Source organism: Cuculus canorus, chromosome 19 (assembly GCF_017976375.1).
Source record: "Cuculus canorus isolate bCucCan1 chromosome 19, bCucCan1.pri, whole genome shotgun sequence".
Taxonomy (NCBI): Eukaryota; Metazoa; Chordata; class Aves; order Cuculiformes; family Cuculidae; genus Cuculus; species Cuculus canorus.
The window spans coordinates 4,483,612-4,509,486 of NC_071419.1; the positions used below are offsets into that span (position 1 = coordinate 4,483,612).

Here is a 25,875-nt window from a genome sequence, read left to right on the forward strand (position 1 = left end):
CCCTCTTTCAGCTTAAAACCATTCCCCTCACCCTAATCCCTGCCTTCCCTGATAAAGAGCCCCTCCCCAGCTTTCCTGGAGGCATCTTTACTTTCTGTTTTGCTGTAGTTCAAACATACAAATGCTGGTTTGTTTTGTTGGGGGAGGTTGACATTTGCTTTTCAGTGAGATTGTGAAGAAATCCTCCTTCCAGGAATTGGAAGAACTATGGAACGCCATCCATCAGGAATTCTTGACCAGAAAAAAGTGGATTAGGGAAATGGATGAAACCTTAGAAAAAGCTGAATGGAGTCGAGCTGCTAAAGTGAGCTGTAATTTTAATAGCTTTTAATTAAGCATAATTATTTGCTTATCATGCTGGATGCAGTGCAAAGAGTGGCTTGTTTCCACTGGATTCCCAGGGGTCTGCCAGGGTTTCTGTTGTGTGGGTGATTACTGTCTTCACCAGTAGATCACTCTCTCATTTTACACCCACATAATTAGCTGCTTTTATTCTTCTGCCGCGTTATTTAGGTCAAGATGTCAACGCGTCCAGTGTTATTTTGTTGGGACACGGCTGAGAAGACGCACAGATGTGCCCTAACTCCTGCCAGTGTGGGCAGGCTGGCTGTCAGCCGCAGACAGGCTACTGTTACTTAGGTTCCAGCCTAGTCTGTAAAAATCATTGGGTATCATAGTACATTTTTCGATAAATAAATGGATAATCTATCAGGAAATGCTTGCTACTCTTTCCTCTGGGCAAACAAAGCTGTCTGTTACACCTGTGTCAGTTTGTCCTCTCTTTGTAGTGTAGATATGATGAATAGTGCAACATTATCACCAGTAACTTCTCTGTTTGATTAGTTATAAAAATAACAGATGTGACCACGTTTCCTTAAATCTTGTGTCCATTTAAAACAACCAGTGATGAATTTACTACAGATACCTGACAGGGAGTTTGCTTTTAAATTCTGATTGCAATCTCTCTGCAGAGCACTCAGTTATCAAAGATATTAAAGAGAAACCAGCTGAGTATTCACAACATGGGATGTTTTAGTTACTTTTTTTATGAACGATTTAAAAAAAAAATCAATATTTAAGGTATTTAAAATAGGTATTTTAAGATTCACCATTCAATCTGTCAGAGAATTGAATTTATTTTGATGGGAAAAAAAATTTCTTATGTAATTACTTACCTTAGGGAACCTGATAATTTGAGTTATACAGGTTTTATTGTTGTTCTTTATTCTTTCATTGCACAGATAACAGTTGTACTGAGGAAGTATACTCTGCTGTTGGAGGAAATTTCCTTTTTCTCGCCAGCCGAGGTGTACAGGTTCATGAACGATGAGGCCATGGTAAATCTTTCGTACTGAGAGTCTTCTACCTGCAAGAAAACAGCAATCTGAATATTCCTAGAATGTCTTTTTTCAATTGAAATTATTTCTGCCTATCAATCACTGTGGTGTAGGAGAGTTTTCTATTTTGTGGGGTATTCTTTATAATTTGTATTCTTTTTCCTTTGTTTTACATAGAACCTGCTTTTTTTGTTGTTTTTTTGCATGTTATATGCTGCTTTTATTCCTGTTTTCATTTTTTAATACACAGTTGATTAACAGAGCACTGTTGGCCAATCAGAGGGCCATTGCCAAGCTGTTCTTTAACCTCATGAAAACAGAGATGGAAAAGGAATTATCACATCGATTGAAATGGCAGGACAGAGTCAAGGACTGGAAGCTCATACAAAAGAACAGCATCGTTCACAGTTTCAGGTCAGAAATTTTACAGCTGTGTTTTGGAGCATGACTGGTGTTCATTTGTGTTTGTATCATTTTTTCCATTATAAAACTGAAGAGCTAAAAGAACTTAACACTCTTTTTTTTTCTACCTGGAATGTATAAAACATTTTTTGTATGTGTATTTCAAACACAAAATTTTCCCAAACAGATATTTACTTCAATGTGTTCTTCCATCCTACAGAGAGTTCATGGCAAAGGAAGAAATTCAGAATCCCCCAGCAGTGAAAACAGAGATGGAAAATATGCTAAAGGGTCAGATTTTACTTAGCGAGAGGAGACTGGAGTTTTTGCAGCACCTTTGGTATGACAAAAGAGAGAACAGCAACAAAGCAAAGTAATGTTCTTTTGCTCCCTTTCAGCGTGGTTGTCCAATGCAGCAGAAAGGCAGGGCCTGAACTGCCTTTGTAAAGATATTTTGGTGTGGACAACATGCATTCTTTCTTTTCAGTGCAGCAGTTACACTGAACGGGGTGATTGAGGGCTAGAAATGCAGGAACTCAAAACTAAATCTTACCGACACTGGAATAAGGAGAAGGGGGCAGACAAGGATAGGTAGATAAATAAAACCTCATGATCTTATGGAGGTGTTGTTTCTGGATTGGGAGTTTAATTTGTATAATAAATTAAGAAAGGAGTCTTGATAGAAATCTTACAGTGCTGTGTTCGAATGTCCATCCCGACAACAGGAAGATAGATTAGAATGTTCACTGTTTTCTTTTACAGTGTTTGTAACAGCTGAGTAGGTTACAGTTTAGTGACTTGTCAGCAAACGGTGGCCTTGAAAAACAGCAGTCAACTTGTTTTATTGTCATTGCTGATGCGGCTGTAAATAAAATAAAGCGCAGTGCTATGGTTACTCCAATTGATAATTTTATCCTTTAAGAAGTGACTGGATTGTATTTGAAGATACCTGACTCTTGTTTGCTGTTTTGATAGTGATTTGGTGCCTCTAACACGTACGGGAGTGGACATAAATGAATGGAACAGTGCCTTGGTGGATTTAAACAAAAGTATAGGTGAGTCAGAAAATCCTGAAAACAGTCTGGAATTCAACCAATGCTTTCTTTGTTTCTTTACTTCTGTTTCCATGTACCTTCTAAGCTCCTTTGAGCTGACAATATAACCCAAATCAGGTGTCTGTTGCATCACCCCCTTTTGCCAGCACAAGGAGTTTTGCTAGTGAAATCCAGTAGGAATTGACTTGATTAGAATTAATCTGGGGAAAACGGAGGGTTAATTTTAATGCAGATCAGTCTCAGTGTTAAAACGTACTCCTTTTTACCTCTTGGAGAATGAGTGGGGAAGTTTGTCAGATGCTTTCTTTCTCCAAGTCCTGTAGTGTTCCTTCTCTCTGTGTGTTTACCTTCTCTTTTTCTGGAGCACATCCTGTCCTAATGTTTGTAACCTGTGTAGTAGCAAAGAAGTTGCTAATGATTGTAAATAATTTGCTGCTTTTAAGCATAATGATAAAAAGATTTGTATTAAAGCATCTTATTTCTCTGGTTGATGATGTTGTACCAGTGTGAAGACACTACTGGGGTGTGTTACCTGTGCTGAGACTTGGGACAGGTCCTCTGTCGTGTTTCCATTTCACACTGCACTGTGATATACAGAAATACTTACAATGGCCAATTCTTCGTTATCTTTCAGATACCCACAATGCGCAGTGTATGATGAAAATCCGCATCCAATATGAGATGGTCCAGCAAAAATGTTTGGCAGAAATGCAGTTGTGCAAGGTTAGTGCCATGGCTTTGGGAATCCTTGGAAGGATTGTTGGTAACGGTATACAATGTGTTGTTAGAGTACTAGCAGCTTGGGGATCCACCAAACGTTGAGATAACAATTGAAATTACTTTTTAACCTCTGTCTTACTCTGCTAGAGAACTTGCTGTCCATTTTGTTTCACGGTAGCATTGTAGCTGCAATGTGTAAATTAGTAACAAATGCCAGTAACGAAAATCAAACTGTCCCACATTTCGGTTGAACTCTCAGCCTTTGTGCTTATTTTCTCTTATTTTGGGAAAGAAATTCCGCTTCTCTGCCTCAGTTTCTCCCTTTAGATCCAAACATAATTGTACTGTTTACTACCAAGAATGTGAGATCTGCGAGATTGACTCTTTCTCTACCCATTTACAGGAAGAGACCTTCAGTTTAGCCGTACTTTCTAAAAGCCGCACCATATTTTGTGTTACAGAGTATGTCAATAACTTTGCATTCTTTTCATTTAGAACAACCTGTTGGATCTGCGTGTTTGCACAGAAGAAGAGGCTGAAGAAATTGTGAACTCTGAGTTACTTCAGTTGACTGAGAAACTACAAAATCAGTTTGAAGAAAAACTGGAGCAGATGGGTGTACGTTTATTACAGGTGTTTTTATTACTCCCTGCGGGTGCTCTGCTCTTCCTGCACTGCTGTCTAAAATGCCGTTTGCACCTTAGGCTGTTGATGTCATGTTAGAAAGAGGTCCATGGTGTGACTGTACACCTGCCCCCAAAATAAAAAACGCTGACTGTGATTCAAGGAGAACAGTTCATAATGGTTTGGTTTGTGTTTGCAATGGATGGTCAGGGATGAATTAGGTGTAGCTCATCCTGCCTGGGCAAGGAAGGATAGATCTAAATGACTTCCCAAATCTTTTTCAACCCTATCTTTTGTGATTCTGTACAGGGCAGTTGTTCCTAAAACAGTAGCTGGCCAGATCCTTCAAGGCATGTGCAGAACTTAGTAATTCTGTGCTCTGCAGCAGCAGAACAATAAGTGGCAGATTTGATATCACAACTTCTATAACAAAAATCCTCATTTTTATCCAGTTTATTTCAATTATTTTTAGCTCTTGAAGTAGAAGAGACCATGCTGAATACCAGTAGAGTGCTTCTAGATAGCCTTTTATCATGTCATACGTGCCGTTATTTATTTCACTTTCCAGCACGCAGTTTAATAACAACCATTTAATTTGAATGTGTTTCTTCAGAGAGACTTTGAGGAGTTGGCTGAACAGAATGAGCAGAGTTGTAGAGACTTGTACAGCTATATTCAGGAGGCCGTGGGCTGCTGGAATGTCCATCAACTCAAACTGTCCCAGCAGGAGGGTAAACTTCAGAAGGGATTAGATGAATGCAGACGGAAACAGGATAACTTAATGCAGGTATAAACATACATATAAGGAGCTGGCCTGATGTAAAGAAAGGACTTTTGAACAAGGACAACAGTCTGCAATTCAAAATACGTGATATAAACTTTAAAATGTAATCTTTCACATTTATACTTGAATTTCTATAGGGCAGTTCCATCCTGTCAGGTACATTTTTTACTAACAGTTTGATTCACCCATTCCTGTCTTATTCTTGATATGGCAATGGTGATAAAGATTATATTTTCTTTACTAAGCGGCCACAGGTTTCTGTTACGAGTTCTTGTGCAGGTATAGAATATATATATATATATATATATATATATATATATATATTCTTTGTATGTTAAGTTTTTATGCTATGGGTACACAACTTGGGGTGGTAACATCAAAGATTATGTTCATTATTAAGAAAGATCCTCAAAATAGAAAGGTTTCGGTAACGTAGCTTCCCTCCTAAGTGTAGAATATATGTACGTAATTGTATTATCTGAATCTTAAGTACTGATGGAGAATTTAGTAATTATTAAATCATTTTTACTGGGTTGTTTTTGTGTGGCCTTAGAAGATGGAAGATAAACTGGATACAATTTTGGAGAAAATAAGAACAGCGAGCTCTGAAAAAATTCTGAAGAAATATTTGGAGAACGCCCTTTCTTCTTTAGGTGCCATTAGAGCCAAGTATGAATTTTGTAGTGCAAACTTAACAAGTAAAGCATATTTGAATGTTAGTTGTACTACTTAGTTCTTGTTTGTGCCGTAGGCTGAAGGTGTGGAAAAACACTGCTTGCTACTTCATGTGAGAATTTAATATAAAATACTTTTTATTAATAAGGTAATATAAAATAAGAGTTCTATGACAGTAATTTGACCTCTCGCTTCTGATGTTCCTTATATAAGCAGAGATCTTAAATGGTTTCCAGTCCAAAATGAGAGGTTTGAAATACTTTATTGTGACTATTTCTTAACTTCTGTGTATTTATGTATTAAACTTCTCTCTGATAACAACCAGGATGGGATTGTATTAGGTGATTGTAGTCAGGCTAAACAGATGTAGTACAATGTTTAGCCGAAAGGTTTTATGAGATTGGGCAAAAAGTTAGGTTAGGGTTTAAAGACATTATAGTCATATTTCATTTTACTATTGCATGTACTTGAGTCTCTAAAACATGAACTTTATATTTGGCAGGTATGAGCCATTCAATCAAGTTCTAATGGATAAAGTAATGACTTACCCACAAGCGGTTTTGCAGGAGTTGATTTCTTATAGCCTGTCCATCAGCCAATATTTTAATGTAAAGGAAATCTTCAAACAGGTATAAAGAAAACAATCTTCTTCTGGTTTCAAATATTACTGGTGTATTACTTTTTCTTTTTCTTTGGAAAAATGCACATTAGCTTTAAAACTTACATTCTAGAAATTAAAATGTTGTTTTAGCTGTAGAACTGAAGTGCTTTGGGTAGAAATAAAGGAGTCGTGAAACACAAAACCTTTCTCTGTCCCACACTTTCAACTCTATCCTTATTACAAACTGCATTTCATCAAATTCACTTGCCTTCTAAACAGAAAACTGCATGCTGACAAAATTATATTAATCAACTTGAGTGTTATACCTACTTTAGAAGATAAGTGATGCATTCAAGACAATCTTATCTTATTGGAATGGGTATGTTTTGAGAAGAAGCATGAGTTTCTTATAAGCAAGCAAATCCTCATTTTTAAACTATGTGGGCTTGATGATGATGTTGTTTTGCTTTTAGAACTTGCAAGGAGAGATAGAATTCACAGTTCGAGATCAAGGTAATACTTCAGTGGTCCAAACAGTTCTTTTTGCTTGTGTGTTTTGTCAATCAATGTTTATTTGTGACCAGTAAAACTCTGTCTTAACTGGAAAGGACTAGGTGAGCCTTCGGAAGCTGAAGCTCTGGTGGAGCAGCAAGCTGAAAGCATTGTGCAAGAAGATGATGGAAAGCAGGCAGAGAGTTGTCAGCAAGAAAATGAAGAAATAAATACAGCAGAGAATGAGGAGATTCTGGCACAGGAAACTGAAGAAACAGAGCAAAAAGAAGATGCGGAGAGTATTCCTCAGGGAAGCGAAGAAGCTTAGCATGCAGGACAGGGTGTGAGCTTTATGCAGGTAAGTGAACAAGAGAATAAATTTGAAGGTGAAGGAGGTCTCGCCAAAGCAATGATGCATAAGAAATCCTCTGGCTGAGGTAAGTCTAAATTCCTTAAAGTAGATTAGATTTAGTTTGTACACAAAGCACGCAGGAGTCTTTGCTTTCATTTATTTCTGGTCTATTAGGGCTTTAGATTTTTTTATAGGCAAATGGAGTGTATAAAACGGTTTACAACCATTCCTTATGCACTGCTTTTACCATTGTGAAAACCTTTTGTATAGAATATTTTTTTAAATATCTTTCTTTCATCATAATATTATTAAGCTATAGTGAATGATTTAAGCTGTATTTGTATCTAAGTAGTGTTTTTTCAGGTCTTCAGTTATGTGAATTTATTACTATAACAAAACCCTTTTAAACTGTTGATGATTCTGCCTATTGAGACTTGTGAGCGTATTTATTCTCTGTGTGAATGTTGTCCAAATTGAGAAACGGAACATAATTCTCCATATCCTTAGAATTCTTATGTTAAAATGAGCAGTGCACAAAGCTGTGCTTATACCTTTCAAGGTAACGGATGATGATTTCCAGTTGTTTCCTAGGCTATGTTCAACGGTAGCAAGGCGAAGAGCTCTGAGATTGCTGTTGAGACCTTTTCCACTTCCAGTGGAAACACTTACACAGCTCTTGGAATTGAAGAGGCAGGAAAGACAGTCATCCCTTATTTTACAAAATATGAAAAAGAAGAGTCACTGCCGATGTACCTGGAATATGTACTTATCAAAGAAACCACACTTGTGGAGCTGAAGAAACAGTTAGTAGAAAGTTTATGTTTTCTTTCCCTTTAGGTAATAGACAAATTTCAGCTGTTTGGAAAAAAACATTAGACTATAGAAGTAAAATTATCTAATGATTTTGATGTAATTCTTTATTTTAAATGATAAAAATAAGAGATTTTGTTTTTCATATTGCTTTCCATCCGTGTCTCTCAAAGTACCTCACGGGCATTTCTCTTTTACAGAAATTCATGTTTTACAGAAAATTATTTACTTGCTGTTCCTCGCTGTAATATTTATTTTTTAATCACAGGATTCGCCTCTGCTTTTTTGAACACTTGGAGAAATGGTTTGCAGAATCCTTATCCAACAGCAGTCTCATCGTAGCTGCCAAGGGAGAAGAGCTGGATTCAGAACTTCAGCTGCATCTTCAGTTGCATCAACAAAGGCAGGAGAATATAAAGAAAAATATCTACAATGCTAGAGCTGGTACTGACTTTTTTTCACTCTGAAAATTACATTTCTTTTATTTAGAGACTATCTTAAGCAAACCAAAGTCTGTTTTGGCGCCCATAGTAGAGGACAATAGGAAGCAGCTGAATGCCTACTACATCCTAGAATAATATGTTACTCATCTATTTTAAAGAAGATGTTTCTTTTCTATAGCTCAGGCTGGTTTGTGCTGTGTTATGTTTGGAAAATACCCAGTGCCTTACTCCGTGGCTTGATTGTAAAAGATGTAGAACATTCCGTTTCTATTGTCAATATTTGTGAGTACTCATTCTACTTAAAATTATTCAACAAGAGGTTGCAATGTACAAAAGATAATTTTAAAACCGTGGCAGGAAAAGTATTGACAAGTCTTGGGAGAGCCAAAATGCCAAGGCTTGGCTTCTGAGTGCACAAGAGGAAGGATTTAGCTGTATGAGGTATCACCAAGCACCTACATATTGGCAACTAATCAAGTGTCAGGTTTTTCTGGTGGAAAAAATTACTTAAGATGTATGAACTAAATATAATATTTTATATTTTAGCATATAAACTAAAAAAAAATCTCTTTAGGAATAACAGAAATATTATCTTTCAATTCCACTTTTTCCTGAAAAGAGAACAGGTCACTCTTCAGGCAGTTTTCTTGAGGCTGAGTGCCCGGCTCTTGATTTATCCAATCATTCCAGAAGGGAGACTAAAAATTATCTATTTTTTTTTTTCCCCCCACAAAAATAGGAAGGAGTGTATTTTCCGTTAAAAAAAAAAAAATTCTTTACCTTAACTTTGTTACAAGACTGAGAACAGAGAGATAATGGCGATATCAGCAGTGAACAAAAATAAAGGAAAAAGAGGGCTTAGAGCAAGGAAAAGACATTTGTGATTTGTGTGGTTTAAGAGCTGCTGAGGATATATGTCAAACACAGGTGGAAAGTCAAAGAAACAGGATCAGATGTATTTTATTTGTATGTTTTAGCCCCTCTCAGATCTGGTTCAGCATAGTTTACTGCTGATTCTCATAAAATGTGGTCTGGCGGTTGTGACAAGTTCAGAGTAAAGGGGAAATAATGACCATATTGTAAAACTTCTTTTCTTATCAGCGGAACTGTTGCTTCACAAAGAGCATCTAAAGTGCCACCACGCTGGGGTGGTGGAAGCTCTGGAGAAGGAGAAAGCTCAATTCCTCATATTTTGTGATCAGCACAATAACATCAGGAAAAACTTACGTACACGAATCCGTGAGGTGGAATCTGTCTTACTCAGTGCTCCCATGAATGAGAAGTAAGTGTGTCACAGGTGTTGCTGGCTGCAAATTTCTGTAGTTAAATAATCCTGATTGCTGTCTGGGATGTTTGTGACTTGCATTCTGAATCCACTTTGTCTCATTACTCTTCAATGAAAGCTGCTTCATTAAAAACATGTAAGAAATTAATTTCCTAAATCTGTCCCCAAAGAAATTAAAATCAGTACTGAATGGCTGACCATTTCCATACATTTTTCAAACTCCTGGCAGTCTTAAACTAGAAAAGATTTGTCATCTGTTTAGGTTTCAACTCGTTTACTGAACCTGCACAGTAATTGCAGTTGATTAGTTGGTTTTGAAGGATGCTCTGCAATAGCATCAGCTGCTTGCTGATATCTTCTGAGTAGTCATCAAGACAGTCACAGCTCAGTGAGTCGCTTTCAGAATGTGAAAACACCCTTGAGTTCTCAGATTTCATTTTTCTTTCCAGCCAGCAGTCTCTGAAGCAGAATGTGTGCTCCTTATTCAATGTTTTCCCCGTCTTTTATTATTTGCTCTTAGGTTAGTTGCTTTCAGCAGCAGCCTGCACTCGGAGCTACAGAATCATCTGGAAGAAATCCAGGTTTCCCTGATGAGTTACCAGAACTATTTGACAGAAACTTTAGGAAAATTAAGGGATTCAAATATGGATTTTCTCACAGCTTGCAGGTATAGAGGTTTCATTGGAGTGTTGTTTATAATTAGTTATTTCTGGGCATCTGTATTTGTTCTGTAGGCAGAACAGTAAAATTAAGGGGGCTTCAAGGAGGCTGGAGAGGGCTCTTTGTCAAGGAGTGCAGGAATAGGACAAGGGGAACAGTTTTAAGCTGAAAGAGGGGAGATTTAGATGGGATATTAGGAAGAAATTCTTCATGCTGAGGGTGAGGAGGCCCTGGCCCAGGTTGCCCAGAGCAGTGGTGGCTGCCCCATCCCTGGAGGTGTTCCAGGCCAGGTTGGATGGGGTTTGGAGCCCCTGATCCAGTGGGAGGTGTCCCTGCCCATGGCAGGGGGTGGGACTGGATGGGCTTTGAGGTCCTTTCCAACCCAAACCATTCCATGATTCTATGATATTTAAAACAAATAAATTTATTTAAATAACCTCCAATTGTTATACTGTTTTCATCACCTTTGTGTTGATACCCATGTTTTAGCTAAAATAATCTTTCAGAAAAGGAAGACTCTTTGACAATTGCTTTAACTTTCCTGGTTACTTCCAGATCATTTTCTGAGGGAGGAACTTTTTCTCCTGAGGAAGTGAAGTCATTCAGCAAGTGTGTTCAGGAAGAAAGTAAGCGTATTGACTCGTTTGAAAGTTCAATTCAGAAAGATATGAAGAAAATGGAATTGAGGTGTTTGCAGCAGGTGGGCACAGTTTCCTTCTTTCAAGTTATGGGTTGTAACTGGCATATTTGATGTGATTTATAATCAGCCTGCTCCCAGACTGGGACTGAAAGACTGCTCTGTGTAAAATTACGTTATGGAAAAAATAAGTAGAAAATTATGAGTTCTGTTATTTAAGTTTTAAAAAGTGAAAATTAATTAGTTCTGTCTCTTGTTTCTGGCATTCTTACAGGATACTGAACTTATCAAACAATCTGAAACAAAGTTCCGTCATCTCTTTATGAGTCGAGTCTTTATGGCGAAGATCCAACGAACTTTGAAAAATCTGCAAGTGCAAATCAAATCGGAGGTAAAAACGGAGACATCAGAACTTTGGGTTTTGTCATTATCAGCTTAAAACTGTTTTTACTACTGCTGCAGCTATGCTGGAACAGCATCGTCTTGGAGCACCTTGAGTGTGTACATCTGAATAGACGGGCATTTTTGTGTGGTAAAAGACATGAAGGGTTGCTTTTGTGAATTACTGTTTTCTGCTTCTCCTCTGAGTATCAGTGATTATTTTTACCCGCAAGTCCTTGTGGTTTCATAGTAAGGCCTCTGAAAATCCCTTGAATGGGATTTCACTCCACCAATGTTCTGCCTCTGCTTTAGGTTGCAAAGTCCAATTTGCAAGCAGCAACGTTAAACTCTCATCTGGAGAAGCTCCATCAGAAGAGAGATGTTTGTGCTTATCCTACCGCAGATAAAGAAGTAAGTTCTGATCAACACAAAGTGATATTTTAGTTGATTTTCTATTAATTTGACTCACTGTGCACGTTTCTATAATGTATAAACTATTATTTTTGAGTCAGGCTTATGTTTATACACATTTGGAGGGCTGAGCAGAAACAGTGCTTCACTGCAAGACTTTCGCTTAGGATGATCCTGTCCCTGTTTTCCTGTATGCAAAACAAAAACCTCAACCTCTGTACAATCTCGTTGCTTTCCTGTGTGTGTCAAATGATGCTGTATGCAATAGTCAGTGTATTTGAAAAGTCTGAAATAGCCAGTTTTTAAATTCCTGGTGTATTATCCCATCTCTCAGGCTTTGACTGCTGAAGAATTGTATGATTTTGCCAAGGTGGTGTTGAAAGAACTGAAAAAGAGGAGCCAGTATCTTGACTGCTTGCTGGAGAAAACAACGAGCCCAAAAGATAATGTAAGATAGCATTGAAGTTCTTCGTATTTTATTCAATATTCAGTGAATTTTTATGTGTGTATGCGCTAAAGGTTTTTCAGAGTCTCTGCTTTGAATTTTCAGATGAAGAAAGATGATGCGTTATGCCACGCTGCCCAAGACATTGCGCCTTAGGTCCGCTCTTTAAAGAGGCTCAATACATCGATCACCACTGATTTTAGTAAATACTAAAGATGTGCAGCGTCGCAATGAGTTGTGCAGTCCTTTGCACAAGTTTGTTTTCGAGGTGTAGAACTATTCACAGATACATATTTAACACATTTCTTTAAATAATTAAAAAAGAAAAATCAAATGTTTCCTTGAAGATATGTTTTTATCAAGTGGATGGATTTGTTCCTTCCCTGACTGGAAAGTCTGTGTTTATTTTGTAATTAACGGTGAATCATTGTTTTAGGAGTATATACTTAAATACTACTTACAAGAACTATGAGAATCTACTTCTAAGCGTATGTTTGGAAGATCTACTTCAGTAATCAGTAGATTCATGTAATTCTTTCACTAACTGCCTGTTACAGTCAACAGAGTTTCATTTTTCTTCTGGTTTCAGGAGGAATTAAGCCTTCTTGCAACAGGTGTTATTTTACAAGGTCCAATTGCTGTTGCCATTCGAAAAGAGTGTCTCAGAGATAAGAACAAAGTGCTGGTGATGGGGCTGGATCCTGACAAATTTCCTGTGTTAAGTCCAAGCAGAATGGGAAAATCTGCAGTTGACGATTTATCAATAAGCATTATCAAAAATTTACTTGAGTAAGTACTTGTTTGCCTAGAGGTATTTTTCTGTCATTGTGTTTATTTATAATTTCCTAACTATATATACCTCTTATCTTCATAAGGCTTATGATAACACTACAAGGGGCTTCACCACAGTGTTTTAAAAATTTATAATCCAGAAGCATATCAAGGTTTTCCTGAATTCATATTTTGTAATTTACCTTTGTATGTACGGAACTCTTGAATATATTGTTCACAGGCAACACTACTACATACTTTCTGATCAGTCTATTTTAAAAATCAGTCTAACTGAGACTTCTTTCTTTTTAAGAACAAGATTTCTAATAGTCTAAAATACCCCGTTGTGACATCTTGTCTATAGTACTGTGATAAATTTAGGTATTACATTGTTCTCTACAGGCTTATTTCAGTTACACGGTGATTACGTGCTACGTACAAAGTGTGAAATGAACTGTATGACAAGTGTGTGATTTGCAAATAAAGTTTTTAATGCGATTCTTGTAGAATACTGAAATTCCAGTGAAATAGTTAGCTACTCCACAGAAGTATTTATATTCACCCTGTTGGTTGTGAATATAATGCTGTTAAATATTCTCTCAGAAATTTGGCTGTACTTAGCACACGGTAGGGATAAAGAACTTACATAGTTCTCTGTATAATATAGCCTGTAATACAAAATAGCAGGGTATTTAATAGCCACTTCGCTCTTTATTTTTGTTTCAGAATTGAGCCAGCCAGAAAATCTTTAGGCCTAAATCTGGAGAGAAAGGGTCGTTCACGTTCATTAGGACGAGGTATGCCAGCTTTTCTTGCAGTAAATTATGTTCATCTAAACTGTAGTTCTCATTATATCACTGAGCAGGTCTGACGTGTTTTAGGCCAGCGGCTTACGTGCTGGCTCTGAAAGAATTGTGCATCCTAACTTTTTTCTTGGATGTCTTTACTTTGCAATTATAAGATGAAACCAACGGAGGCTGCAGAATGAGATGACAGTTTTATAAAGAGTACCTGTATTTGTGATAGCGAAAGGAAAAAGAAAAGGATTAAGTCATGAAAATATGTAGGGGCTCAGCAACTGTCATTGTCTAATTTATTGTCTTTCACTTAAGGGTGTGTACAAAAGTACCCCAACTACTTCCTACCTAGTGTTTGCATTTCCTCATCTCTCTTCCCGGAGTTTGACTCCTCCAGCCACTTCCAAAGATATCCTCTTTCTCTTTCACGTTCTTAAGTCTCCATCACAGCCAAAACTGTGAATGTAGACCTTTCATCCTTCTACTTTTTGCCTGTCTTAATGTTGTTTTAAATCTCCTCCAATCCATCACCAATTTTCTATGACGTTCCTGTCACTCATGCCCCAGTGCACAATCTCTGTTGCCGTTGCCACCGCTCACTTCAGTTCTGGCTGCCAGGGCGGTTGTCCCCTTCATGTTGTAAAGAAACACTACAGAAATAAGATAAACAGAAGTAAAATAAGACAAACCATAAAGCCGTATAAAAAAGACTTCAGTTGGCATTTATACTATGTTCTTCATCTTTCCTTGTTAAATATAAAGCAATTCCTTTCACATCAAAGAAATCTTGCTTAAATGTGTCTGATCAAGGTCCTCAGAAGTCTACTACTCGCAGCTGCGCTACTCGGACCACCAAGAGTCTATCTGTTAACAAAAAGACGCCAAGACGAAGGTAAGACCCTTGAAATGCAAAATTCCACTTATAATACTTCTATACAGGTGTTTATTGAAACTTTGCCCACTGCCTGTTCTTTGACTGATGCTTCATGATGATTCGTGTTGGCTTTCTCTCCATCTCTGCCTGCCATTTGGGATCCCTTTCCTGTTTATGACCTCATGATTTGCACTGCATTTTTTTCAGGTTTTGGCTGGAAAAAATCTTTCTCCATCATCTGCTGCTGGTTTGTACTGTGAACTTGTTGAAATACAGACTAACCCAATCTTTAATCAATACGGTTTCATTTTCAGGTCTGGTGTCTGAACGCAGTGTATGTTCAGCTTAGTCCATAGATAGATGTGAGCTACTGTAGTAGTGAAAACAGAAAAGTTTCAAGAGCCTTTGAGGAGAGAATCCTGAGAACTTTTTTCCATCAAAAAATTATTTTCATATAATATTAGTTTTAGAGCTACATTTTTCCCAGTTTCTCTTGAGTTTCATGTCTATCGAATGACTGTCGAACTCAAATAATCAGTCAGAGAAAGAAAGTACTTGTGGATAGTTTCAAAACAATCTTTTGCCTCCCTAGGATAAAGAAATACACCAGTTCAGTACTCGGTGATGAGAGATTCCAGATATTTGGAGAGAAGCCTCCAGAATCTGAGTAAGTTGTGTATTTGCAGAAATAGAAGTTCATCTGTGAAAAAATCCTGCATATGTATCTTTTCATCTATCTATTTATTTATATATAATTGTGAACTGTAGAGTTCACCATTAAATTTCGAGGTATTCATCCTTGATACTTTATGGGTTGACGTGATTAAAGCTCTAAACCCCTCACCAGCTTTGTGGGCTGTTTTCGGCACTCTCCAGTAGTTTTATCACTTTTATACTGCGGTGCCCAAAACTCCACCCCCTACTCAAGGTGGTGTATTAAAAATAAACCTGAACAAAATATTTGAAAAACAGTAAGTGTTGCTAATGCGATCATTTTTGCAGTGTGATGGTCTTTCTTTATCTTGTTTTTGTTCTGTTTGTTTTCAGTACTTTTAAGGGGGCTATTATGAATATTCTCTGGACGGGTAATAACAACTTGCTCTGTCTTGCTGAGGTAAGAAAACCCAGTGTTCTTCAGTCACTTCTGCTTTCATAGGTCTCCTCCTGCGTCAGCTAAACAACTTGGTTCTTTTCAACCTTTGAATGGCCATCTACAATTTTTTCTTTCTTCCTCAGTGCGTCTGATTCTAAATAGTATTTGACACAGTGTACTTTCATTCACAGATTTCATTATAAATATTAATAAGTATTTCAGAATCAGAGGAAAAAAGTCTAGTCTCAAATCAGAGGGTGGTTGATAGCCTTATGTACCCCTGCTCCTGTTAAATGACTGGATGTGGCTTGTTTAAATGTGTTATCAACAGATTTTCTGTTTTATCTTTATCTCCTGAAGGAGTTCTACCAGAAAGAGATGCCTCCAATGGTAATACCTGAAGACCTGCCAGAGACACTGGAACGTTGTGCAGAAATATTCCAACAGAGCCTGTTGTCATACCAAAGTCAAACAGATAATTACTACAACTCCTGTCTTATGGGTAAATTCATTCAGTTAATGCTTTTAACTTCTTGTGTTTGTAATTTTTCAGTTATGTAAATTCAAAATTGATGTTATCATGAACTGTGTATCTATCTTAACCCACCACACTCAGCAGAAAAACTCCAGCCGATTTTACTGGAAATTGGGCCAATATTCTCTTTTATATATTATCAGCTACATAAAGTATGGCAGAAGGGCCCTTGACTAAATTGAAAGAGCTGTACAATATCTTTTAGCAAGTGTATGTTTCTCGAAGCACTGGACCTAGAAAAAGGAATGGTGGGGACAGGATCTCTATGAGAGAAAATTCCATATTTTTTTTTTGACCCTTGCTGTATGTATTCAACTTGGCTTAATGTTTGGGTTTTTTTTTTCCCTTGCAATGAATAGTTCTGTGCCATATAAAAACGCTGTTCTTTTCCAAAAAGAATTTCAGGATCAACTGAAGTTGTTTGAGAGGGACCTCCCTTATGTCTCCCAGTTGGCAGTTGATGGTCTTTTCAAAGAACATGAGCAAAAACTCAGCTATTCCACTGGCCGGATTCGGCACCTCTTCAATAAACAGCTGGAAGTCTGGAACAAGGTGAAGGTACGTATTGTGGACATATTGTAATGCTTCCAAGGTGAGAAGTGCTTAAATGCACCAGAATGATAGCGTTTTCTTTCTGTTAATCTCGCTGTTTGCTTAATCACTCTCTGCTGAATTGGCCACAGAATTAGTTCCTCTGTTTGGAGTTAGTCTGTGTTGTTCCTGCTGCAAGCTTTGTGTTTCTACTAACTCTGTCCCGTCTCTCATTGCTTCCAGCACTGAGCTGCCTCTTCATAATCTTAGAATCATAGAATCATTAAGGTTGGAAAAGACCTCTAAGATCATTAAGTCCAACCATCAGCCCAACCCCACTGTGCCTACTAAACCACGTCCCAAAGTGTCACCTCTATGCATTTTTTGAACCCCTCCAGGGATGGGGGACTCCACCACTTTCCCGGGAAGCCTCTTCTAGTGCTTCACCACTCTTTCAGTAAAGAAGTTTTGCATAATATCCAGTTCTGTACAGCTCTGCTTGTCATCTTACACTTAGATCATAAACTCTCTGTGGGCTGTAACACTGTAGTATGGCTGTCCAGCTCATAGGCTACGAGTGCACTCATCTGTAGGTACTGTGACATATGGATAATGAAATATTATTTACTATCTTTCAAAAAAGAGGTATATTTGGTCCAGTAATATCAGAACTGATAACAGAATTACAATGGACATCGTGCAGAAAACGTTTCAAAGTTATGTCTTGAGATTTTGTCTCTCTGAATATTAAGGTAAATTCAGGAAAAAAACCCCATAAAGATAGAAAAAATATCATGTTTACCACTTGGTAGGAGAGATTATTATTTGCTGCAAACAAAAACCAAGGTGAGATTGGAGAGCCTGTTCTCCAGATAGAGAGGCAGACAGTCAATTTGGTACACGCTGCACTGCAAGGTTTATCTCTTGACAGCCAAGGAATACAAAAGACAAATTTTCTTTGTGTTTCTGAATACTTTTATATAAAATGTGTGGGGTTTACTTCTTCCTTACTATGACTCAACTGCACGTTCTTTACTTAGGACAAGTCTTTCTTTTGGATTTATTTAAAGGCTGTGCATAAGGATCGGTTGCACCCTTCTTTGGGACACCCAGACAATTTACTTCAGCTGGACACTTTGTGCCAAGAGGAAAGAAAAAGGCAAAAAGACTATATTGATGGTGTTCATCTCAACACACAGATGCTGCAGGTAGTTGTAAAGCCATCGCTTAATACAAACTTCTATGTTGCCTTCAGAAAGGAGAGTACATCTTGGATACATATTTCCTCCCCATTAAAAGTAAACTGAAAATTGTTACCAGTTTTAGGCAATCCTGTTCGTACATCTTTTAACTTTTACATTAGGTATTATCAGCATTAGACCAACATATAACATACATTCATATGCCCACATGTGTGCATAGGTTTATTGTGGAACTTACTGACCTTTTGTATCATTCATAGAACACTGAGGAAGAGATGGCTTATTTTAATGGTAGAATTGTTGGATATAAGTCTAAATTGGGAGCAACAGTGACATCCTCTGGTTAGTTCTACTGCTTGCAGACAAAAGGAAGAGTTTCTTCTGTGTGGCTTTCATTAATGCAAATGATTCACAGTTTTCTATGCAAGAATAAAAGTTGGAATAAGCAGAAATTTATTGGAGAGATTCAGGAATGAGAACGCTTTTCCTGCTCCACCTTCTCTGGGGCTACTTACTCAAAATTATAATTTATATTAATAATATCCAAAGTAACAACTCCTCCTCCTCTTAGCTCTGCTTACACACACAGAAACACACATACCTTGTTTTAGAATAATACTTGGCCAAAGCACTTCCACCCAGAGTACCTGAATTCCAGAATGGCCTTTGCTTTGGAAGAAGGATGCATTTACTGCTAGCTGGTTTTATCAGATACTAGGAAACTGTGCACAGAACTCAATACCATTTTGTACTTCCATAAAATTATAGAATCATGGAATGGTTTGGGTTGGAAGGGATCTTAAAGGTCATCTGGGATGCATTTGTAGACCCTTTCATGTGCAGTTTAGGAGCCTTATGCCTAATATCTGCAGCTGTTGCAAAGTGTCAAGCTCGGGTACTTGTGTAGTCCTTTTGGAGCTAAACTAAAAGGAGAAGGGATCGAGTTATCAAAGGAATTCATCTCGCTTGTCTCCAATGTCCCAACAGGACTGTGCTGCCGACTGTGCTCAGAACTTTGTGTCTGCGCTGGCTGCCTTCACTGAAAAGCTGCTGCTGGAATTAGACGAGAGTATCACTAGTGATGATGTGCAAGTAGCAAGTAAGTAAAGAAAGGCTTGCTTGTTTAGGTCTCTGCTTCCTTCTCAAGGATTGCAGCAGACTTTCTCTAGGAAGAGGATTCTTTTAAACTCTAGTAGTGCTTTAAATGGAAATATTTCCATCATCAAGAATGCAAAGCTATTTCTTGAAAGTGAAAGAGCAACTTGCTGCTTATGGTTACTGCAAAACAGTGGGGCCACTGCCATTCTTTTGTTGCTGCTGAGTCTGTCTTCTGTTATGTCCCAGAAACTGAGATACCAAGAGAGGAGACATCCACTTTAATCGGTCATAAACAAGCTAGAATTCCTCTAGACATCTGTGAAGCTGAACAGTTAACGGAGCGTGGGAGCAGGTAATGTTTAAATATACTGAACACTGTTGTATGTGATTGCTCTTCTCTAAACTGGAATCGGAGACTGTCCTCAGGTTCTCGTTGCATTTGATGGAACTGCTGCATACCATGCTACGTCCTATAACTAGTTATGAGGCAGTTTGGGTGAGTGAGGGTTTTAAACAAAGAATAGGAATGGATCCAAATAAATAAAAGTGAATTAGGCATTGTATTGTAAAGCAATACAATTTCAACTTTATTGCTCTGACACTTTGCCAGCCGCTATTTATCAATTCAGCATTTGCAGATCTCTGAATATACTGTGTATTTTCACTCAGAAGATATGAATCCTATTTACTGTGGAGAGATCCTGAAGTTTTAGTACAGCCAGCACGTCTTTTAAATAAAGTAGTATTTAAGGTGAAGATTAAAAAAAACCATTTAATCTTTTGCAATTTAAGTACAAGTAACATAGATTAGTATAATCTGCTTTCTTTTCCAACTTTCTCTCTCACGTGGCTTGGTTTTTTTTCTGTTTTTTTTATTAAAGGACTTGGCCAGGAATACCCACAATGACTCTTCCAGACAATTCAGACTATGTTCTTTGCAGAGAAACTGCATCAGTTACAACAGCAAAGACTACACTGAGCCATGTAGCAGTGGTAGAAGCAAGAGATGCTGTATATGAGGTTGGTCTATGGGGAAGGACTGTGAATGTGGGGCTGTTACTGTTGTGGATTTGGGGTTTTTAAGGAGAAAATTATATGTAAGTATTTATATATGTATATTATATGTAAGTTTTTAATATACACAGTGTTTTCAGGTCTTAAAGCCATTTTTACTGTGTGTATAAATCCTTTCTCAGGTCTGTCGCTGTGATACTGTGAGGCAGGTAGACTTGGTTTCTTAGAGAGCCCTCTCATCCAGATATGTTACGGTGGGGAATTGCTTCAAGCAGAGAAGCACGGATGGTGTTGGAAATAGGACACTTTAATTGGTGCATTTCAGCAACATCACAATTAAAAAGTCGCTGCTGTCACTTTTAATGCGGTTTTAATGCCAGTTCAATGCAGCTTGTTTCCTTTCACCTTCCTACAGCTCAAGCCTTGGACCACAGAGGCTGATCTTTCCATCAGAGTGTGTTCTGTGTTGGAGATGTGCGCTCTCCTCTCTTTTCGCTGGAGAAGGCAGCTCTTTAATCATAGAGGCTAATGGCAGCGAGATGAAGATCTTGAATTTTTAACAAAATTTAAATATGGCTGATAAATTAGTTTCAGAAGCCTTTAAAGAGAATACAGAAGGAAGGCCATGAATAATTCACTGTTCATATAGTTACATTGTCAAAGGCAGAAAATGAGTGGCCTGTACACAATCTTCTGACACACTGGATCAGGACCTGGATGTAGGCACAGTAAAATTCTATTTCCTCGCTATTGATTTTGTCCTTTATTGTTCCTTTTGTTGTTTATACAGAAATACAAATGTAAGCTTGAGCAGCAGTTTGCCCAGATCAAGGAAGAAAGTGCAGCTCAGCTGCTGACAGCTCAGCGTTGGGAAGACTGGTGGAAACGATCCATCCAGAAGATTAAGCAGCTCTACACATGAGATCAGTCAAATCTTGCTGGCGTGAACTGACAAGACTGAACTACTGTCAGTGAGCTTATGGATTTAGTTCAACAGATTTCTGTAATTTTCTTAGTTTCTGTTGCACTGAATGAGCGAAAGGAGCTAATTTTTGCCTCTTAAAATAAAAAAAACCCTGACGAATGTGCTGTAAATGAAACGTAGGCTCTGTGCAGTGCTTTCTAGCTGGATCTCAGCCAGGGTAAAGTTAACTCGTTGTGGTGCTAATTGTAATATGAGAACCTGGAAAGCTGGAAGTGCAAGCAGTGGATTTGTATTGCAGTTCATGTTCAAGGCTCAGGCATGGTTTGCACACGTCTGTGCCGTGGCACAGTCTGAGGTTATCACGGTCAAAGGCAGCCTGTGTAATAATGGATTCCAGCAAGGGAATCTTTTCTGTGGCACAGACGAAGCTCTTCCCACAGATATCCCTTCTTTTTTTCATTTTCTGAACAACACTGCTCGCAGATCACTATTTCAGGTTTAGAAATCTGAAATACACGTTTAGAAATCTGAAAGAGTTGATCGGCAAAGAATATTTTTCCACAGAACAGTCAACAAGTGAGGTATTTATCTGCTGTCCAGAACACTTTCTAAGCCAGGGCTCGAAGATAAAGTACTGCTTTGTTCTGGAAGGTCAAGCAAGTTCATTTGGGAGTAGCACAGCTACTTGTAACCGTATCACTTGTAAAAAAACCTCTCTGCACAAATTCAAGGGACCTGAGTAACTACTAACAACACTTGAACTGTTTTTCTGTTTGTTAGAATATTCTGTCACTAACTGCAACCACATCTGTTAAATCACTTGAGAATAAATATGGTGGATGTTAATGGGATGGTTTAAGATGCAAGGAGATGTTCTGAACTCCTCTGGCTCCAGTGTCCTTGCAGATTTGTAGCAGAGCTACAAATGCTGTAGCATCAGCTGTGCTCCTAATGATGCAATATTTCAAAATATGTGTATAACTTGTCCTGAGGGATTAGATATTTGCTCTGTGAAGACACATGGAAGCACACTGTGGCTATTATAATAGCTGAAAGTGCGTTAAAATAACCGGGGCACTCAAGCCTTTTTTTTATTTCTGTATTAATTTGACTATTCAGTTTGATATAATAACTTCTATTCTTCTTTTTTCTATCTGTTCATTAGCATCTGTCCTTGCCCATCACCCCAGTTCTATGCCATCACTCTCTGTACACTATGGTGATAAGTGCAAGAAGATGGTCAGGGGCAGGAAAGGAGAATCCCCAGGAGACTCTTTGCAGAGTGGTACCGTCTGGTGTCTTCATTCATGCTTGGGGGGAAATTTTGAGAGAATATTGATGAAACTGGAAAGTGGTATCAAGCTTGGAGGGGCTGCAGGCACCACAGAAAACAAGCACGTGCTCCCCTAGATTTTTGACCCCTAAACTCTGATTTACCCACAGTCTCGGAGAGTTGCCAGTGTCCGTCTGTCCATGTTCTGCTGAGTGCCCTATTTCAAAGCTGTTACTCATCTGACAGCACTTAAACGTGCACACAGGCAACGTCTGACACTGCATCAGACAGAACGTTGTGCACAGCAACCACTCGGACACCCATCAGTACAGCAGCAGATCCTGAAGCTGTTTTGTATTTTAGGAAAAATATTACAATCCCTTTTTTTTTTTCCCCACTCCATCATGCAGCTCCGTGAAACTCCAACACACAGAAGGGAAGCTAATCCAGCTTTTCCCTGAGTAAGTACTGTCTTTTTATTTCCTGACCTTTAAACTGCTCTTCCTCTCTTCCAGGCATATTCATGTGTTATTCAGTGGATATTTCTTCCTCTTTACAGATTATTTTATCAGCAGCCAAGAGCGCTGGCTCCAAAGTAAGTTTCTTTGTTTGAATTTAGTTATTTGTTTCTGCTGACTTTGGTTTGGGTGTTCTGGCTCGGTAGTGCTCACAGTTTCAAAGTCCTGGTACTGACACTGAACAGTCCATTGTTCCAAGAGAAGTCTAATCCTGTGGGTGTATCTACAGCTGTCTATGCTGCTATAGGATTGAGTTTAGTCACTGTATACCTGCTAACACACCTACTGTAAATTCCCAATTAATTCATTAGTGCACACATAGCCTGTCTACATAGTTGCTGTTAGAGACTTTTTGTTGAGATGGGAGATATGTAATAGTTGAGAGACAGTGGAAAATACTTTTCGGAGCTGTGTTGTAGCTGTGACAAGCTGTGGGAGAGCTTTGAATCCATCTCAGGGCAAAATGTGCCTCGTATGACCTTCAGCAATGGTTTCAACCAGCCTGCTGGGTCTTACACTGGAACAAAGTGCAGAAACTCATACAGACAAACATCTATGAGAAGCAGTCAAACCAGTGAGTTTAAACAGACAGGAAAGGTTTCAGGCAGCAGCAGCAGCTAAGAAGTGACTTAAGCGAATGTTCCTTGTCAGCTCATGTTTGTTAACAGTCTCCTTTGGTCCGGCTGCTATGACCTGACTCTTATCTCTAGCGTTTCACCTTCAACAGCCACCATTCTTTTCCGCGTTAATAAACACACCCTGTTCGTACACACCAGTTTCCCCACCACCACCACCCCTCCTATTTCAGCAGGATGTGCTAGGCCTGAATGTTTCTGGTTTGTGTTGGAATAAATTAATGTGTGAAATCAGCTGATATAAAATGGACCAAATGAGAAGAGAATCATGTAGCTTATAGCACTCTGAAGGGAGTTCGCTAGCGTGTACTGAGAGGGTCTGTACAACGGAGATGGAAAAAAGCCCTGCTTAGAGAAATAAACTTGCTGATTTCCTTCTCTCCTCCCCCTTCCAAAATAAGTATGATTAACACAGAAAGAGAATAGTTAGTACGTTTTCTACAAATGAAATTCTTCTTTCTCTATAATTTAATCTTTTAATCATATGCATTACTATAGGAGGGAGCGGAATTGTTATTCTAATATCCACTCGGACTGAAAGTATTAGATCTGGGTTGAAGGTATACCACTGCCTCAGCCATCAAACTGCTCCCCACAGGTTCCTCAGTTTGGTTTTTGTGCTGTTATTGCCTTGGGAGCGTGTCAGACGGGAGGCTGCTTCAGCCCCCACACGTGGCCCTATGCCGTGCGTGACAAACGCCGTTAGCACAGTGCTCCAGATCACGGTCTGGGGCGAATCTGAGTGGGCTGGGGTAAATGACACATTACAAATGACATCTCGCTTTAATATCAAAAAGGTAATAAAGTCTCACAGTGCTCTGAAAACAAAGGAGAAAGTTCAAATAGCATTGCATAGTTGTAACAAGGCATAATCAGACTCTGCTGCATGTACGTTCATTATTTCCACTACCCACACGGGAGATTAAGGCCCTTCTATAACTTCGTTACACATTTGAATGCTGGCTCACATACAGAATTTTAAATTGCATCTGAATGTGTTAAAGCTATATATAAATGCTGGGGAAATAAACTGTCACGCTGCAAGCTGTGTTTTAATAACATAGCAATGGGGTTTATTTTTATAGTAATTTTCATATTATTACTTGTGTTTTAATCGGTACGTAGCAATCGGCACCAGCTATATGCATAGCTTCTCCTTCTGTGAGTTCAGTGGTCATTAAACTCCCCTCAGCAGAAAAGTCTTAGAAGCCTTAATGAGATTTTAGTAGGTCCTTGGGGTTTTGCTTAGTATCGTCCCAGGAACTGAAACATCCATGCTTGGTAACCTTAAATAAGAGGTCAGGGAAAAAGATCTGAAGGAAATACCATATATGAGTTAATGTTGATACACGCTCTCTTCTTCTAGCTGCCTTTTTAGTGTTTCTTTCCCATTTACTGGCCTTGAAACCAAAAAGAAGAGTTTCATTTCATTAACGTTCCCTTTCTTTTCCTCCACGCGTCAGGATGCGCTGACAGTCACACCACGGCTGGCCCCCATCATCTGGGAAGAAACCCTCAATTCTGAGATCCTAGACAGTGCCTACAGGCCCCTGAAGCTCAACTTGGAGGTGGAGCCTTCACCATTGGAATGTAAGTGAACCACTCGATGGGCACAGTTCTCGGGTCGATGCACTTTCTCTGTGGAAAGTTCACGTTGGCTTTCCTTGTCCTCAGCAGAGCTGAAATCTGTCCCAGTTTGTAGTGAACTCTTGTGCATAGGTTGTGTCCGCAATCATACAAGCCTACAAGATAACAGACTCGCACCCAAGGTACCTAAAGCGTGGTCAGTGATTTTGAAGAACTGGCGCGGGGGATTTAGAGCCGTAAGTTGGTGGTTGGTTGGTCAAAGCAGGGATAATCCACTCGTGCCTTGTCCTTCACCGTACTTTACCTATTGCATGTATAGTGTACAGATCCTTGGAGCAACAACTAGTCAACACTCTTCATCTCTTGTCCTCTTCCATTCATTAACATACCCTTCACAATCCACCAGGCACCCCCTCGTCTCTGCTGTGCTGTTCACGTGTCTGCACAGACACACACGGTTTGTGAGCCACTTCTTGGAGTCTGCAGAGAAACGTTTCATGAAAGGCAATCAAGTAAATGATTATATCTTCACTGACCACCCTGAGACAATTCCCAGTCTCCAGCTGCAACCTGGATAAAGGTTTGTCATTGTCCCTATCAAGAAATACCCCAGCTGGCAAGAGTTCTCCGTGTGCAGGATGGAGGCCATTAACAAGTACATAGTGGAGATGAGCACGGAGGAGGTGCACTACTTCTTCTACCTGCACATGGATGTGGTGTTCCACAGTGCCTGAGAGCCTGAGACCCCAAGTGATACAGTGGGGGCCATCCAACCTGGCTACTTCCATGACCCTTGAAGCCAGTTCCCTTATGAGAGAAGGAACTCTTCAAGAGCCCTGACAGAGAAGGGGACTTCTACTATGGAAGAGCCACATTTGGAGGGCTGGTCAAGAAAGTCTGAGTTCACC

At 38.9% G+C, this 25,875-nt stretch overlaps 1 protein-coding gene across 1 annotated transcript in view; it reads left to right on the forward strand.

Moving 5' to 3' along the window:
* The window catches only part of CCDC180 (coiled-coil domain containing 180), a 28,120-nt gene extending 3,174 nt beyond the window's left edge, over nucleotides 1-24,946 (forward strand). The window contains 34 exon segments of the mRNA XM_054084314.1: nucleotides 194-304; nucleotides 1,242-1,337; nucleotides 1,588-1,751; nucleotides 1,960-2,112; nucleotides 2,715-2,794; nucleotides 3,429-3,517; nucleotides 4,010-4,132; nucleotides 4,752-4,925; nucleotides 5,476-5,591; nucleotides 6,100-6,226; nucleotides 6,672-6,711; nucleotides 6,807-7,048; nucleotides 7,634-7,845; nucleotides 8,121-8,296; nucleotides 9,397-9,577; nucleotides 10,101-10,247; nucleotides 10,796-10,940; nucleotides 11,152-11,268; nucleotides 11,571-11,669; nucleotides 12,004-12,117; nucleotides 12,704-12,903; nucleotides 13,612-13,682; nucleotides 14,493-14,574; nucleotides 15,149-15,223; nucleotides 15,604-15,670; nucleotides 16,010-16,151; nucleotides 16,582-16,742; nucleotides 17,786-17,923; nucleotides 18,905-19,016; nucleotides 19,262-19,367; nucleotides 19,897-20,035; nucleotides 20,820-22,688; nucleotides 22,787-22,822; nucleotides 24,844-24,946. Coding sequence (XP_053940289.1) covers nucleotides 194-304; nucleotides 1,242-1,337; nucleotides 1,588-1,751; nucleotides 1,960-2,112; nucleotides 2,715-2,794; nucleotides 3,429-3,517; nucleotides 4,010-4,132; nucleotides 4,752-4,925; nucleotides 5,476-5,591; nucleotides 6,100-6,226; nucleotides 6,672-6,711; nucleotides 6,807-7,048; nucleotides 7,634-7,845; nucleotides 8,121-8,296; nucleotides 9,397-9,577; nucleotides 10,101-10,247; nucleotides 10,796-10,940; nucleotides 11,152-11,268; nucleotides 11,571-11,669; nucleotides 12,004-12,117; nucleotides 12,704-12,903; nucleotides 13,612-13,682; nucleotides 14,493-14,574; nucleotides 15,149-15,223; nucleotides 15,604-15,670; nucleotides 16,010-16,151; nucleotides 16,582-16,742; nucleotides 17,786-17,923; nucleotides 18,905-19,016; nucleotides 19,262-19,367; nucleotides 19,897-20,035; nucleotides 20,820-20,951 — 4,131 coding nt within the window. The 3' untranslated portion in view covers nucleotides 20,952-22,688; nucleotides 22,787-22,822; nucleotides 24,844-24,946.
* The last annotated feature ends 929 nt before the right edge of the window (nucleotides 24,947-25,875 follow it).